At 39.6% G+C, this 15,727-nt stretch overlaps 1 protein-coding gene across 1 annotated transcript in view; it reads right to left on the bottom strand.

The window, feature by feature from the left end:
- Positions 1-15,727, bottom strand: part of LOC124622032 (tRNA modification GTPase GTPBP3, mitochondrial) — a 150,647-nt gene that overhangs the window by 80,265 nt on the left and 54,655 nt on the right. Inside the window, exon 4 of the mRNA XM_047147589.1 lies at positions 8,673-8,953. Coding sequence (XP_047003545.1) covers positions 8,673-8,953 — 281 coding nt within the window. The remainder of the gene's footprint in view (positions 1-8,672; positions 8,954-15,727) is intronic.

Genomic DNA, 15,727 nt, shown 5'->3' with positions numbered 1-15,727 from the left:
GGGTCACCCAAGCTGGCCAAAGGGGAGGAGCCAGACATGTGTACCACAATGGCCTATCGCTCCTCCTTTCCTATCCCAAAACTGTCCTAGCAACTGTACCCCAGAAGGGCGGCTACAGACAGTGTCTGACTCACGGTGAATGGCTAATTTTAGGCTGGGCAACCTAATGCCTATGTGGAAAGTAACGGGAAACTACCACCTTACATTCCCAAGCAGTACATGGTATGTCTAGACTGATGAGAAGTTCAAATGATTTGATGTTAATACAGGTATATATGCCAACCAGTCAGCACAGAGATGAGGAAGTGGAAGAATATTATGAGAAAATACAAGAACTCATTGAAAAAGAAAATAGAAATGCCTGCATCATCATCATCATGGAACGCAGTGGTGGGTGAAGGAAGAGATGAAGATTCAGTATGAAAATTTGTATTAGGAGTAAGAAATGAGAGAGGTGAATGACAAATTAGTTTCTGTAAAGAAAATTCATGAGCAGTGGGTAACACATTACTTGAACACCACAGAAGGAGACATTACACATGAATATCAGATTTGAATAGGGAAAAATATCACTTCGACAACATCGTGATACAAAAAAGGTTTAGGAACTGTTTGAGGAATGCCAAAGCTTATCCACGAGTGGATATAAATTCAGACCACAACCTAGTAGTGGGGGAAAATAAAAGTGAAGTTGAAAAAAGTCTGGAGAAGTAAAGCAAAAGAAAGACTTAACACAGAAAGACTCAAAGAAGTAGGAAAGGCATCAGATTTGGAAAACAGATTTACAGAAAAAGAGATAGTGTTGATGAAACTATTAATGACAAATGGATAAAGTGAGGAAAGGGCTCATGGACTCTGCCAAAGAAGTACTAGGAATTAGAGTATCCCAAAGTACCGGGAAAGAATGGATAACAGAAAACATGTTGAAAAAGATGGAAGAGCGGAGGAACTGGAAAAATGTGGAACCTGAAGAAGGCAAAAAGAGGTACAGGAAACTAAATAATGAATTAAGAAGAGAAACTGTAGAAGCAAGGGAAAAATGGATGAAACAGAAATGCAACGAAATAGAGAAAATGGAGAAAGAGGGAAAGTATGAAATGATGTATAGACTGGCTAGTGAGATGGTTATTGAATGTAAAAGAGGAATAACATGGAAATAGAAAGAGCGGATGGTACTTTAGCAGAAGAACCACATGAGGCTTTGAACAGATGGCAAGAATATATTGAATGTCTGTATAAGGGGGATGAAATACAAAGCAAAGTTAAGATTGAAGAGGAGCAGTATGTGCCAGGAGATGGAAACGGATTCATCAACTTGGAAGCAGAAGTAGAAAAGGCACCAAAGGAGATGAAGAATAGGAAGTTATGTGGAATTGATGATTTGCCAGCAGAACTGTTGAGGAGCTTGGGAAACAAGGCAAGAAAAGAAATTGTCTACCTCTGGAATGAGATATATGACAAAGGGGAATGGCATGATGACTTATTTGCAACAGTTTCGATACCAATAGAGAAAAAGAGAAACACTAAAAAATATGAAGAGTATAGGACCATCAGTTTAATTTCTCATGCAGCTAAAGTGTTGCTGAGAGTTTTGAATAGAAGGCTATATGGCAAGCTGGATACAGGGATTGCACAGGAGCAGTTCGGATTTAGAAGAGGGAAAGGAACAAGAGATGCTATTGGCCTGTTAAGAGCTATAAGGGAAAGATATATGGAAAAAAGTAGAGAAATCTTTGCCGTTTTTAAACATTTAGCAAAGGCTTTTGACAGAGTTCAGTGGACCAAGCTGATGGATATTTTGAAGAGGAAAGGAGCATATTGGAAAGAGAGACAACTGATACAGAATCTATATTTACACAAGAAAGTAAGGATAAGGACTGGGAATAAAATGTCAGAAGGAAGTAGCATTAGATGAGGTGTTAGACAAGGTTGTTGCCTTTCCCCACTGTTGTTTAATGCATACCTTGAAGAGATTATCGAGAAAGGCTTTGGTGAGAAAAGAGGAATATATATTGGTGGAAAAAGATTAGAATGTATAAGATTTGCTGATGGCATGGTGTTAGTGGAAGAAAGTGAGCGGACAGTGAATAATATGCTGAAAGATATGAATGAAGCATTTGTGGAGTATGGGATGCAAATAATCACAGCGAAAACAAAGAGTACGGTCATCAGTACATGATGAACACTGTCCAATATTAAAATAGGACAAGCCACCATTAGCCAAGTAAGTGCATTTAAATATCTTGGAAGCACAATAACTGAGGATTTGAGATGTCATCAGGAGGTGAAAACTCAAATTGCCATAGTGAAGAAAGGGATTCAACACAAAGAGGAGACTGTTATGTGGCAAATTAGATAAAGGTCTACGGAAAAGGCTTGGCAAATGTTTTATCTGGAGTGTGGCACTATATGGGACAGAAACATGGATGCTGAGATGAGGGGATGAAAAAAGGTTAAAAGCATTTGAGATGTGGATGTGGAGGAGAATGGAGAGGATATGCTGGATGGAAAGAGTGAGTAATGAAAGAGTATTGGATTGGTTGGTGTGAGAGAAGATGTCTGCTGAAGGTTATAAGAGAAAGAAAAAAGAACAGGTTGGGACATTCATTGAGAAGGGAGTGCTTGCTAGCAGATGCTTGGAAAGGGCTGGTTTGTGGGAGAAGACTGAGAGGTAGAAGGAGATACAAGATGATAGATGACATTAAGGGAAGACCTGAAGAGGACCTGAAGAGGATGGCAGAAGACTGAACAACCTGGAGAACTACCATGTGAAAACCTGCCTTTTGGCAGAACACTAATGATGATGATTAACATCTACATCTACATCAACATTTATACTCCGCAAGCCACCCAACGGTGTGTGCCGGAGGGCACTTTACATGCCACTGTCATTACCTCCCTTCTCTGTTCAAGTCGCGTATGGTTCGTGGGAAGAACGACTGTCTGAAAGCCTCCGTGTGCACTCGAATCTCTCTAATTTTACATTCGTGATCTCCTCTGGAGGTATAAGTAGGGGGAAACAATATATTTGATACCTCATCCAGAAACGTACCCTCTCGAAACCTGGACAGCAAGCTACACCGTGATGCAGAGCGCCTCTCTTGCAGAGTCTGCCACTTGAGTTTGCTAAACATCTCCGTAATGCTATCACGGTTACCAAATAACCCTGTGACGAAACGTGCCGGTCTTCTTTGGATCTTCTCTATCTCCTATCTCCTCTTCTCTATCAGGGGTAAAATACAGGGAGCGAAAGGCTATTTACAACTTGTACAGAAACCAGATGGCAGTTATAAGAGTCGAGGGGCATGAAAGGGAAGCAGTGGTTGGGAAAGGAGTGAGACAGGGTTGTAGCCTTTCCCCGATGTTATTCAATCTGTATATTGAGTAAGCAGTAAAGGAAACAAAAGAAAAATTCGGAGTAGGTATTAAAATTCATGGAGAAGAAGTAAAAACTTTGAGGTTCGCCTACGACATTGTAATTCTGTCAGAGACAGCAAAGGACTTGGAAGAGCAGTTGAACGGAATCGACAGTGTCTTGAAAGGAGGATATAAGATGAACATCAACAAAAGCAAAACGGGGATAATGGAATGTAGTCGAATTAAGTCGGGTGATGCTGAGGGAATTAGATTAGGAAATGAGACACTTAGAGTAGTAAAGGAGTTTTGCTATTTAGGGAGTAAAATAACCGATGATGGTCGAAGCAGAGAGGATATAAAATGTAGACTGGCAATGGCAAGGAAAGCATTTCTCAAGAAGAGAAACTTGTTAACATCGAGTATAGATTTAAGTGTCAGGAAGTCGTTTCTGAAAGTATTTGTATGGAGTGTAGCCATGTATGGAAGTGAAACATGGACGATAACTAGTTTGGACAAGAAGAGAATAGAAGCTTTCGAAATGTGGTGCTACAGAAGAATGCTAAAGATAAGGTGGATAGATCGCATAACTAATGAGAAGGTATTGAGTAGGATTGGGGAGAAGAGGAGTTTGTGGCACAACTTGACTAGAAGAAGGGATCGGTTGGTAGGGCATGTTTTGAGGCATTGAGGGATCACAAATTTAGCATTGGAGGGCACCGTGGAGGGTAAAAATCATAGAGGGAGACCAAGAGATGAATACACTAAGCAGATTCAGAAGGATGTAGGTTGCAGTAGGTACTGGGAGATGAAGAAGCTTGCACAGGATAGAGTAGCATGGAGAGCTGCATCAAACCAGTCTCAGGACTGAAGACCACAACAACAACAACAACAACAACAACAACATCTCCTCCGTCAACCCGATCTGGTACGGATCCCACACTGTTGAGCAATACTCAAGTATAGGTCGAATGAGTGTTTTGTAAGCCACCTCCTTTGTTGATGGACTACATTTTCTAAGGACTCTCCCAATGAATCTCAACCTCGTACCCGCCTTACCAACAACTAATTTTATATGATCATTCCACTTCAAATTGCTCCACACGCATAATCCCAGATATTTTACAGAAGTAGCTGCTACCAGTGTTTGTTCCGCTATCATATAATCATACAATAAAGGATCCTTCTTTCTATGTATTTGCAATACATTACATTTGTCTATGTTAAGGGTCAGTTGCCACTCCCTGCACCAAGTGCCTATCCGCTGCAGATCTTCCTGCATTTCGCTACAATTTTCTAATGCTGCAACTTCTCTGTATACTACAGCATCATCCGCGAAAAGTCGCATGGAACTTCCGACACTATCTTCTAGGTCATTTATATATATTGTGAAAAGCAATGGTCCCATAACACTCCCCTGTGGCACGCCAGAGGTTACTTTAACGTCTGTAGACGTCTCTCCATTGATAACAACATGCTGTGTTCTGTTTGCTAAAAACTCTTCAATCCAGCCACACAGCTGGTCTGATGTTCCGTAGGCTCTTACTTTGTTTATCAGGTGACAGTGCGGAACTGTATCGAACGCCTTCCGGAAGTCAAGGAAAATAGCATCTACCTGGGAGCCTGTATCTAATATTTTCTGGGTCATGAACAAATAAAGTGAGTTTGGTCTCACACAATCGGTTTCCGGAATCCATGTTGATTCCTACAGAGTAGATTCTGGGTTTCCAAAAACGACATGATATTCGAGCAAAAATCATGTTCTAAAATTCTACAACAGATCGATGTCAGAGATATAGGTCTATAGTTTTGCGCATCTGCTCGATGACCCTTCTTGAAGACTGGGACTACCTGTGCTCTTTTCTAATCATTTGGAACCTTCCGTTCCTCTAGAGACTTGCGGTACACGGCTGTCAGAAGGGGGGCAAGTTCTTTCTCGTACTCTGTGTAGAAACGAATTGGTATCCCGTCAGGTCCAGTGGACTTTCCTCTGTTGAGTGATTCCAGTTGGTTTTCTATTCCTTGGACACTTATTTCGATGTCAGCCATTTTTTCGTTTGTGCGAGGATTTAGAGAAGGAACTGCAGTGCGGTCTTCCTCTGTGAAACAGCTTTGGAAAAAGGTGTTTAGTATTTCAGCTTTACGCGTGTCATCCTCTGTTTCAATGCCATCATCATCCCGGAGTGTCTGGATATGCTGTTTCGAGCCACTTACTGATTTAACGTAAGACCAGAACTTCCTAGGATTTTCTGTCAAGTCAGTACATAGAATTTTACTTTCGAATTCACTGAACGCTTCACGCATAGCCCTCCTTACGCTAACTTTGACATCGTTTAGGTTCTGCTTGTCTGAGAGGTTTTGGCTGCGTTTAAACTTGGAGTGAAGCTCTCTTTGCTTTCGCAGTAGCTTCCTAACTTTGTTGTTGAATCATGGTGGGTTTTTCCCGTCCCTCACAGTTTTACTCGGCACGTACCTGTCTAAAACGCATTTTACAATTGCTTTAAACTTTTTCCATAAACACTCAACATTGTCAGTGTCAGAACAGAAATTTTCGTTTTAATCTGTTAGGTAGTCTGAAATCTGCCTTCTATTACTCTTGCTAAACAGATAAACCTTCCTCCCTTTTTTTGTATTCCTATTTACTTCCATATTCAGGGATGCTGCAACGGCCTTATGATCACTGATTCCCTGTTCTGCACTTACAGAGCCAAAAGGTCGGGTCTGTTTGTTATCAGTAGGTCCCAGATGTTATCTCCACTGTTTAATTGCTCGAGGTAATTTTCAGATAGTGCACTCAGTATAATGTCACTCAATGCTCTGTCCCTACCACCCGTCCTAAACATCTGAGTGTCCCAGTCTCTATCTGGTAAATTGAAATCTCCACCTAAGACTATAATATGCTGAGAAAATTTATGTGCAATGTATTCCAAATTTTCTCTCAGTTGTTCTGCAACTAATGCTGCTGAGTCGGAAGGTCGGTAAAAGGAGCCAATTATTAACCTAGCTCAGTTGTTGAGTGTAACCTCCACCCATAATATTTCACAGAAACTATCCACTTCTACTACACTACAGGATAAACTACTACTAACAGCGACAAACACGCCACCACTGATTGCATGCAATCTACCCTTTCTAAACACCATCTGTGCCTTTGTAAAAATTTCGGCTGAATTTATCTCTGGCTTCAGCCAGCTTTCTGTACCTATAACGATTTCTACTTTGGTGCTTTCTATCAGCACTTGAAGTTCCGGTACTTTACCAATGCAGCTTCGACAGTTTACAATTACAATACTGATTGCTGCTTGGTCCCCACATTTCCTGACTTTGCCCCGCACCCTTTGAGGCTGTTGCCCTTTCTGTACTTGCCTGAGGCCATCTAACCTAAAAAACCGCCCAGTCCACGCCTCACAACCCCTGCTACCCGTGTAGCCGCTTGCTGCGTGTAGTGGACTCCTGACCGATCCAGCGGAACCTGAAACCCGACCACCCTATGGCGCAAGTCGAGGAATCAATGGATATACTGAGTAGTTCTTTTATTGGTTGAAATATATCTTCAGCAAAGTTTAGAAACACTAGAGTTTAATGCTTTTTAATGCAGTAAACAAAAGGTAAATAAGCTAAAATAGTAATTACTCAGAACTGTGCCTGATAGAAAAAAATCTAAAAACGGATTTGAATTCAGCTAGCACTGATTTGCATAATAATCACAACTCATATCCCCATAAAAAATTTTATACTGTAATCTATCATAGGTCTCTCAGACAAAAAATTGTGCCCAGTTATTGGAAGAAAGCACAGGTCACATGTGTCTACAAGAACAATAATACAAGTGATCCACAAAATTACCATCCAGTATCCTCGACATCAACTTATTGTAGAATTTTAGAACACAACCAGGTGTCTCAAAAAGAATGACTTCCTCCATGCCAACCAGCTTGGATTCCAAAAACATAAATCATGTGAAACCCAACTCACACTTTTCTCAATGACGTACTGGCAGTTTTGGATCAAAGCATTGACGTAGATTCAGTATTCCTTGAGTTCTGAAAAGCATTTGACTCAGTACCACACCTACACTTATTATCAAAAGTATGATCATATGGTGTATCAAGTGACATTTGTGATTGGACTGAGGACTTTTTGATAGGGAGGACACAGCATGTTATCTTGGATGAAGGGTCACTGTCAGATATAAAAGTAAGTTTGGGCACGTCCCGGAGAAGTGTGTTGGGACCTTTGTTATTCATGTTGTATATTAATGGCCTTGTGGACAGTATAAATTAATAACAGTAACCTAATGCTTTTTGCAGATGATGCAATACTGCATAATTATTCAGTCAGATCTTAATAATATTTTAAACTGGTGCACAGATTGGCAACTTGCTTTAAATGTTTAGAAATGTAAAATAGTGCACTTCACAAAATGGAAAAAAAGTATGCTGTGACTACAGTATCAAAGAGTTACAGTTGGAATCGGCTAACTCATATAAATGCCTGGGGGTAACATTTTGCAGGGATATGAAACGGGATGATCACACAGGATCAGTTGTGGATAAAGCAGGTGGTAGACTTCAGTTTATTGGTGAAATCCTGGGAAAGTGTAATCAGTCTACAAAGGTGATTGCTTACAAATCACTCATGCGACCCGTTCTAGTATGTTGCTCAAGTGTATGGAACCTGTACCAAACAGGACTAACCTGGGATATTGAACATATAAAGAGAAGGGCAGCACGAATGGTCACAGGTTTGTTTGACACATGGGAGAGAGTCACAGAGATACTGAAGAAACTGAACTGGCAGACTCTTGAAGATAGACATAAACTATGCCATGCTTGTTTTTCTTTTGTCTTCAGGGTTTCTTTAAAATTTGGATCTTACTGAATTTGTCTGTTCTGGGGGCCAAGGGCACACTATTTTTGCAGGTGTAAGATGAGGACATTTATTTGAGAGGTAGAGGTACACAAATCGTCCTCCACTTTTATCCATTCCCTTAACAAATTGCTTCTTTAAGCCTAGTTTGATGTGAAGCAGAGGAAGAAGCACATCTTCACTAGGGATTTCAGTTTTGTGTCATCTCTTATATCCCCTGAACTTATTAACTTGCTGGAGTGAAGGAACATTACATAGTCACCAAGAGTGTACCCAGAACTGGTAAGGTTTACAACTGAAAATGTTTCATTGGAATTCTAGAATTATTTTTGTTGTGAAGGTAATGCATATGCCCTGAGGTTTCATGGAATTACATGGCAGGTTTTTCAGGACATTTCTGCTAGCATTAGCTTTTGGGAAAAGCTTTTGATGTCTGACACAAGACAAACCTGAATACTGTCACGCAGCTGGTGCAGAGAAAGTTCGGCAGCATAAAACACATCTCCTCCTATATCTTCAGATTCATCAAAGTCAATATGAGCTTCAACATGTGCCAAGTTACGAAGCAGCTCCTTGCGCCATTCACCATACAATTTTGCCAGCGCTCCCTCAGCTTGCCTGACTGCCTGTCGCCTTTGTGCTTCAGTTTCTGCATGTATCAAATCAGCTAGGCCTTCTACTTCTGTCAGATCAAGCTTACCAGCATGAAAAGCACGTTTTGTGAATTCACCTGCAATTTGAAATAATGTAATAGTTTTCAGACAGCAAATAGGGTGTTTATCTTCTTGTGTGTGTGTGTGTGTGTGTGTGTGTGTGTGTGTGTGTGTGTGTGTGTGTGTGTGTCAGATATGTTGTAGGAACATGAATTGACTTTCACGTAAACATTTATTACTCTCAAAGTTAAAAAGTTTAATAATGAAGAACACAAAAAAACAGTACAATGCTACTTGTATCTTCTCTGTTAACATAAAAAAGTACTGGTACATTACTCAGGTTGTTCTCTGGTGCATCACTTGCTTAGCAGTAGGAACACCTTTACATTCCCCACCTGAATCCCACATTTGGCTCTCCTGATGATCATCCAACTTGAATGATGAGTAGTCACTTGGCCAGTGTTGCATATATTCATCACATGTCACTGTAGTCCTGGACCCTTGTATTGTCACTTACTTTACTTCTGTACTTGGTACTGGACAAGATTCTTGATCTTCAGTTTTCACATTCATGGACTTTGTCTTTGTTACAGTGTATTTAGTCACTAAGCCTTCATCATGTTCCTTTTTTTCATCACCAGCAGAGTTTTCAGTGTCTAATTCTAGTTTGTCTGCTTTATAGATACGTGTGAGGTGAGTTTGCTGGTAGTAACTCCCTCCTCGTTTATCAAAACTTCAGTTTCATCTACAACTACAGTTTTTAAATTCCTAGTGTATCTAGAAACAGCAAAATATCTGTTTCAGTTTTCATATCATCAATCTTAACAGTAGTCGTAAAATATACTTGTGGAAAGAGAAAGTTTCTCCCAAATACTGTCAAGATTGCATTCATTGTTTCCTAAACATCCTGACATAACAAACTGACTGTCACAGTCAATTAGCACCTGCTTCTCTCAGAGACTTATTTGGATATTTTTAAATTTACAATTGTTAATACTTCCCTTAACAGCATTTCCATTCATAATTGCCTTTTGACTATTCTTCTGCTTTTGAACTAGAAATCTGCCACTGTCACTAAATGACATGAGCACCCTCATCATCATAAAATAAGTCATGAATAAATTTACATTGAGCCTATGAAAGTAATGAGAACTGTGTTTCTCTTTTATTGTCTGTTTCTAAATTGATATCTTTTTTTCATCGTCTTCTACAGACTCCATTTTTCATCACACCCATTTGGACTGCATACTCTTCTTCAGCATCACACTCTTCACATTCTAAATTATCATTAATTTTTAATGCAAGTTTGTCAGTGTTGTATGAATAATTGCAAATATTGGCATTCATTTTATTTTTCATTCCCTCTCTATACAGAATATATTGTAGACAGCTCCCAATTTCATTTATGAAAATTATGCTTCTATAAATGACTTCTTAGTTTCCAGTTTAGCAGCTTTTGATTAAAAGAAGAAGCCAGAAGATTTCTGTCACCTGGAACTGTTTTGAAAGTTAACTTACACAAAGGCTTAATGGCTTCAACCAGAGGAGAAGTAAAATTTTAATTTACTTTTTCTATTTCACAAAACCTCTAGATGGTGTTATCAATCTGCTTCCTTCATCACTATGTTGCAAACCTGACAAAACAAATCTGTGACAATGCCTCAAAATTAATCTGTAAGTAAACCAGTTGTTGTGAGTTACCACTTGGCAATCCACATGCAAACTAGTTTCATCTAATATTTTTGTTTCATTGGATATTTCTCCTTTCATGAGAATGCTTAAAATTTCTGCTTGTGTCAGTCTGTTTCTGATAATTGACATTAAAATGTGAAATCCTTGTCATTGATCCAAAACACAAACAATCAGACAACACTATGTCATCATGGGCAAAATAACACTCAGAAAAGGTTGCTGTAAATATCACAGATCGTCAGCCAAAACAGCATCATCACACATCCAGCTGATTGCATCAAAGCCCCCAAAATCTCTTGGAAGAAATGAATCTAACTTTTAAGCAAATTGTTTATCACTTTCACAGTTACAAACTCTAATAATGAGCAACACAAACAAACAAAAGAACAGTACAAGCCAACTTGTTTCTTCCCTGTAAGACATTGTTTCCCGATGAACATACAAAAACTACTGCACAATTACTCAACTTCTCTTGTGTGTCACTCATCTTGTCAGTAGAAAACCTTTCAATCATCCATCTGAATCCTACAATGTTTAACACTTTCAGTATTAATTTCAATGTCAACCACACAAATTAAAGTACCCAGCTTAAGCTTTTTATTAATAAATACTCTGCACCTATGCCTATACTCCGCAAGCTGCCTTGCAGTGTGACGTGGAGGGTATGTTGCTTACCACTCTCACTTCCCTCTTTCCCTGTTCCACTTGTGAACTGTTCGCAGGAAGAACAATCGCTGGTAAGCCATTCGTATGGGCTTGTATCTCTCTAATTTTATCTTCATGGTGTTTCCACAAGATATTTATAGAAGGAAGTAATATATTTGTTGTTTCTTCTAGGAATGTGTGCTCTCAGAACTTTAACAGTAAGCCTCACTGGGATGCAAAATGCTTCACTTGCAGGTTTTTTTTTTTTTCCCATTGGAATTGGCCAAGCATCTCTGTGACACTTTCGCACTTACTAAATGAACCTGCAATGAAACGTGCCTCTCTTCTTTGGGTCTTCTCAGTTACATCTATCAAACTGGATATGGGTCTCAGACTGACAAGCGATAATCAAGTATTGGTTGAACAGGGTTTGTAAGCTGCCTCCTTTTGAGTGGATTGCATTTCCTGAGGATTCTTTCTGCTACCTGCCTGACCAGTGACAAGTTTTATGTGGTCATTCCACTTTAAATCACTTCGTACAAATAGTCTTAGATATCTTATAACTGCAACTGCTTCCAGTAATTTTTCTGCAATCATATAACCAGGCAATAATGGTCTTTCTGCCTATTTGTGTGTAATATGTTAATTTGTTTATGCTGAGAGTCAACTGCCACTCCCTGCACTAAATATCAATCCTCTGCATTTCACTATAATTTTCTTGTGTCATGACTTCCCTGTGTACAACAGTATCATTCATGAAAAGCATCATTAAACTTCAAATGCTATCCCCTAGCTCATTTATATGTAATTTGAAAAGTATTTGTCTTATAACACTCACTTTTACATCTGAAGATTTCTCTCCGCTGAGAATGACGTGCTATGTTCCATTTGCTAGAAACTTTTCACTTGTGATATTCCATGCACTCATATTCTGCTGATATTCCATGCACTCATATTCTGTTCATTAGAAAGGCAGTGCAGAATTGTATCAAAAGCCTCCTGGCAGTCATGGAAAGCAGCATCAATTCTGGGGCTTGTGGAGGAATACAAGCTCATTGTTTTTGGAACCCATGTTGATTTTATATCTCCAGAAATGTCATGTGAGCATAAAATATGATCAAAATTCTACAACAGACTGACGTCAGTGATATAGACCCTTCTTGAGAGTGGAAGTGCCCTGTGCTTTTCCCTGATCATTAGGAATGCTTTCCTCCTCCAATCAGCTGCAGTACATCACTGCTAGAACAGGATTAAGTTCTTTCACACACTCTACATAGGATCACAAAGGTATACCATCAGGTGCAGTTGCCTTCCCTCTGTAGAGTGATTTCTTTTGCAGAAGCAACTTAAATCGCTCTACATACTTACACTATGCATTGTCATTCTCTCTCTCCTTTTTTCTTAACTGCACTTTTGGTGTCGGACTGTAGGTTTAAGGAAGTAACTACAGTGCAGTCTTCCTCAGTGAAACAGTTTTGAAAAAAGTTCTTTAGTATTTTGGCCTTTACTGTGTCCTCCTCTGTTTCCATGGCATTACGGTTGTAGAGTGTCTGAACATATGGCTTTGATGTTTGGACAGATGGCTTTGATCTGCTTATTGATTTGATATAAGATTTTCTGTAAAATTCGTAGATAGAATTTTGTTTTTGAATGTGCTGAATGAATGGCTCTCTTTACACTAATTTCAGCTTCATTCAGATTTTGTTTGTCTATGTGGCTCTGGTTATATATAAATTGGCAATGAAGCTCTCTCTGCTTTCACAGCAGCTTTGTAACATTACTGTCAATCTATGGTGGACCCTTTCATCCCTTACAACTTTTCAAGGGATATACTTATATTAAAGTGTATTGTACAATACTCATGAACTCTGTGCGTTGATAACATTGTCAGTACTGGAGATGAAATTTTCATAGTGACCACCAAGGTAATATGAACAACTCCTGCTTCTTGTCATTCTTATTAAGCAGAAATGCCTTCCCACCATATTTATATTACTATTTAAAGACACATTGAGTGATGCCTTATGATCACCAGTTCCCTGTTCTATGCTAACTGCATCAAAAAGTAGGGTCTGTTAGTCACCAGGAGATCTAAATTGTTACCCCTCATGAGTCAGCTCTCTGATTAACAGCTCAGGGTAATTTTCAGATAAGGCATTTAGAACAATTTCACATGATTCCCTGTTTGTACTACCTGCCCTAAACATTTGAGTCTCTCAGTCTACAGCTGGTAAGTTGAAGTCTCACCTAATACTATGACAGGACCATGAAATAAATTATTCATTTTTAACTTCAGTAAACAGTTTCACTCTACACGATCATCTTCAGACCAGAGGCTCAGATGATTTGCGGAGCCAGTACACAGACCTGTTGGGAGTACCAACTCGTACTTGTCACTAACTCTGAGTCTGTGATGGGTAGCAGTTAGTATTCACAACAGCTCTATAGATTGGCTCCTCATGACAGCTGAGTCTTTGGTCTGAAGATGGTCGATATGGACTGAAACTGGTTATCAGAATTAAAAATAAATAATTTATTGTGATCTGGACTGTTTTTTGTTAAAGCTATAATTTATAATTGATACGGTTCCCCAATGACATAAAAATTATTCATCTCAAATATACTGCTTCTGTGGCAGGGGAGCCTATAAAAGCATCTGATGATCATGTTTGATCCATCTTTAACACATACCTTCACTCAAATTATTTTGCATTCAGAATCTGTACTAACCACACAAGATATGAGGCATGTTCAGAACGCAAGTGTACTATATTTCTATATTTAAAAAAAAATAGTGTATCTGAAAAAAATTATATGATATTGTTGATACACTTATTGACTGTTTTTACACATAATCACCTTCTGTTCAATGCATGTGGTGAGCCATAGCACAAGCTTCTTTATGCCCTCCTCAAAGAACTTAGCCATCAACTTCTTTCCTGACCTCAGACTCACTGTCTGCAGTTGCTCATTGTTTGAAAATTTACTTCCACTCAGGAAAGTGATAAGATGATTACCTGAAGGTACCATGTCAGGGGAATATTGGGAGTTATGTATTCAAAACATCCCAACCGAATGAGTCCACGAGCGCCTTGGTGGCTAAGGCCGTGAGGATGGTCATTGTCGTGCAACAAGCACACTCCTCTCTTCAGCATTCCCTTCCTTTTGTTTTGACTGTCCATTTTCAGTTTTTTTACCGTCTCACAATATTGCTGAGCATTGACTGTCTCTCCTGAGGAACAAATTTGAGCAAAATGATGCCTTTTCAGTCCCAAAACGCTGAGGCCACGACTTTTTTGCCTGAATTTGTGGTTTTGAATTTTTTGGCAGACAGAGAATTGGTGTGACACCACTATGATGACTGTCTTTTTGTCTTAGGCATGTAATGAGCCAACCATTTTTTACCTCAAGTCACAATAGAGCTGAGAAAATCCTCTGTTGTGGTACACAACACGAATGAACACTGGTGGTTGTAAACTTTTTATTGGTAGACAACAACACGCAATGGCACAATATACAATAATGAAATCACCCAGAGGTGATACAAGGTCAGTAGAGTTAACAACATCCAAATCTTGAGGGCTACAAAATAACTAACAGTTCAATGCAAGGCATAAACTGAAACTGGGAGGCTCGTGTTGGCCTAGGAATAGACAAGTGTAGACAGCACTGATGTTGGTGATGATAGTTTTGATTTAAGTTGGTGCATGCAATAGGTGTTGTAGACTCATTCTGGATGCAGACAGTGGAGCCTCTGGTGTCGACCTCTGCATCCATAGCTAGCGAACCTTACTCGGTGCATCGAGTAATATCTGTGGTGTGCCGGTATAGCCAGCTGCACGTGCAGCTGGCACAGCATATGGTTCCAGAGCAAGGTGGGTGGCTTAAGATAATGGTATCTGTGCATTTACCATGTCATTAATTTCCTATTCAAGTCGTTCAAGAAACTTGCGTACACTACTGACCAGATTTTTCTTGTGCTGCTCTGTCAGCCACTTTGGGACCCATCTTGCACACAGTTTCTGATATCTCAGTATTTCTGTGAGTGTCTCGTATAAAGGAATTCCGGAGAGTTGTGGAATCATCACAGAAATTTCATACACTGTCAATCAGTGGTCTTACAAACAGTTTCCTCAATTTTTTTGCACCATATCATCAGTCAACATGGAAGGTCTTCCACTCCATTGTTTGTCATGAATACTTGTTCACCACTCAAACACACTCATTCTGTTCATAACACCTTTGCTGTAAATCATTTTGATTCACAGAAAGTTTCAGTAGGTGTTATTCATTACATGAACTGGAAGCAGATCACAACACATGACTTCCATGTGGAGGGATTTCTTCCTGACATCTTTCACACAAGTGGCCTCTAAACATGAGTTTACATACCACCATGTTTCTGACCGCCCCCCCCCCCCCCCCCCCCCCCCTTGCCTTTGGTGGGGAGGCTTGCGTGCCTCAACGATACTGTACTGATAGCTGTACAGTAGGTGCAACCACAACGGAGGGGT

Source organism: Schistocerca americana, chromosome 7 (assembly GCF_021461395.2).
Source record: "Schistocerca americana isolate TAMUIC-IGC-003095 chromosome 7, iqSchAmer2.1, whole genome shotgun sequence".
NCBI classification, from domain to species: domain Eukaryota; kingdom Metazoa; phylum Arthropoda; class Insecta; order Orthoptera; family Acrididae; genus Schistocerca; species Schistocerca americana.
The sequence above is the reverse complement of the archived record's forward strand: the minus strand, read 5'-3'. Positions and strand labels throughout refer to the sequence as shown.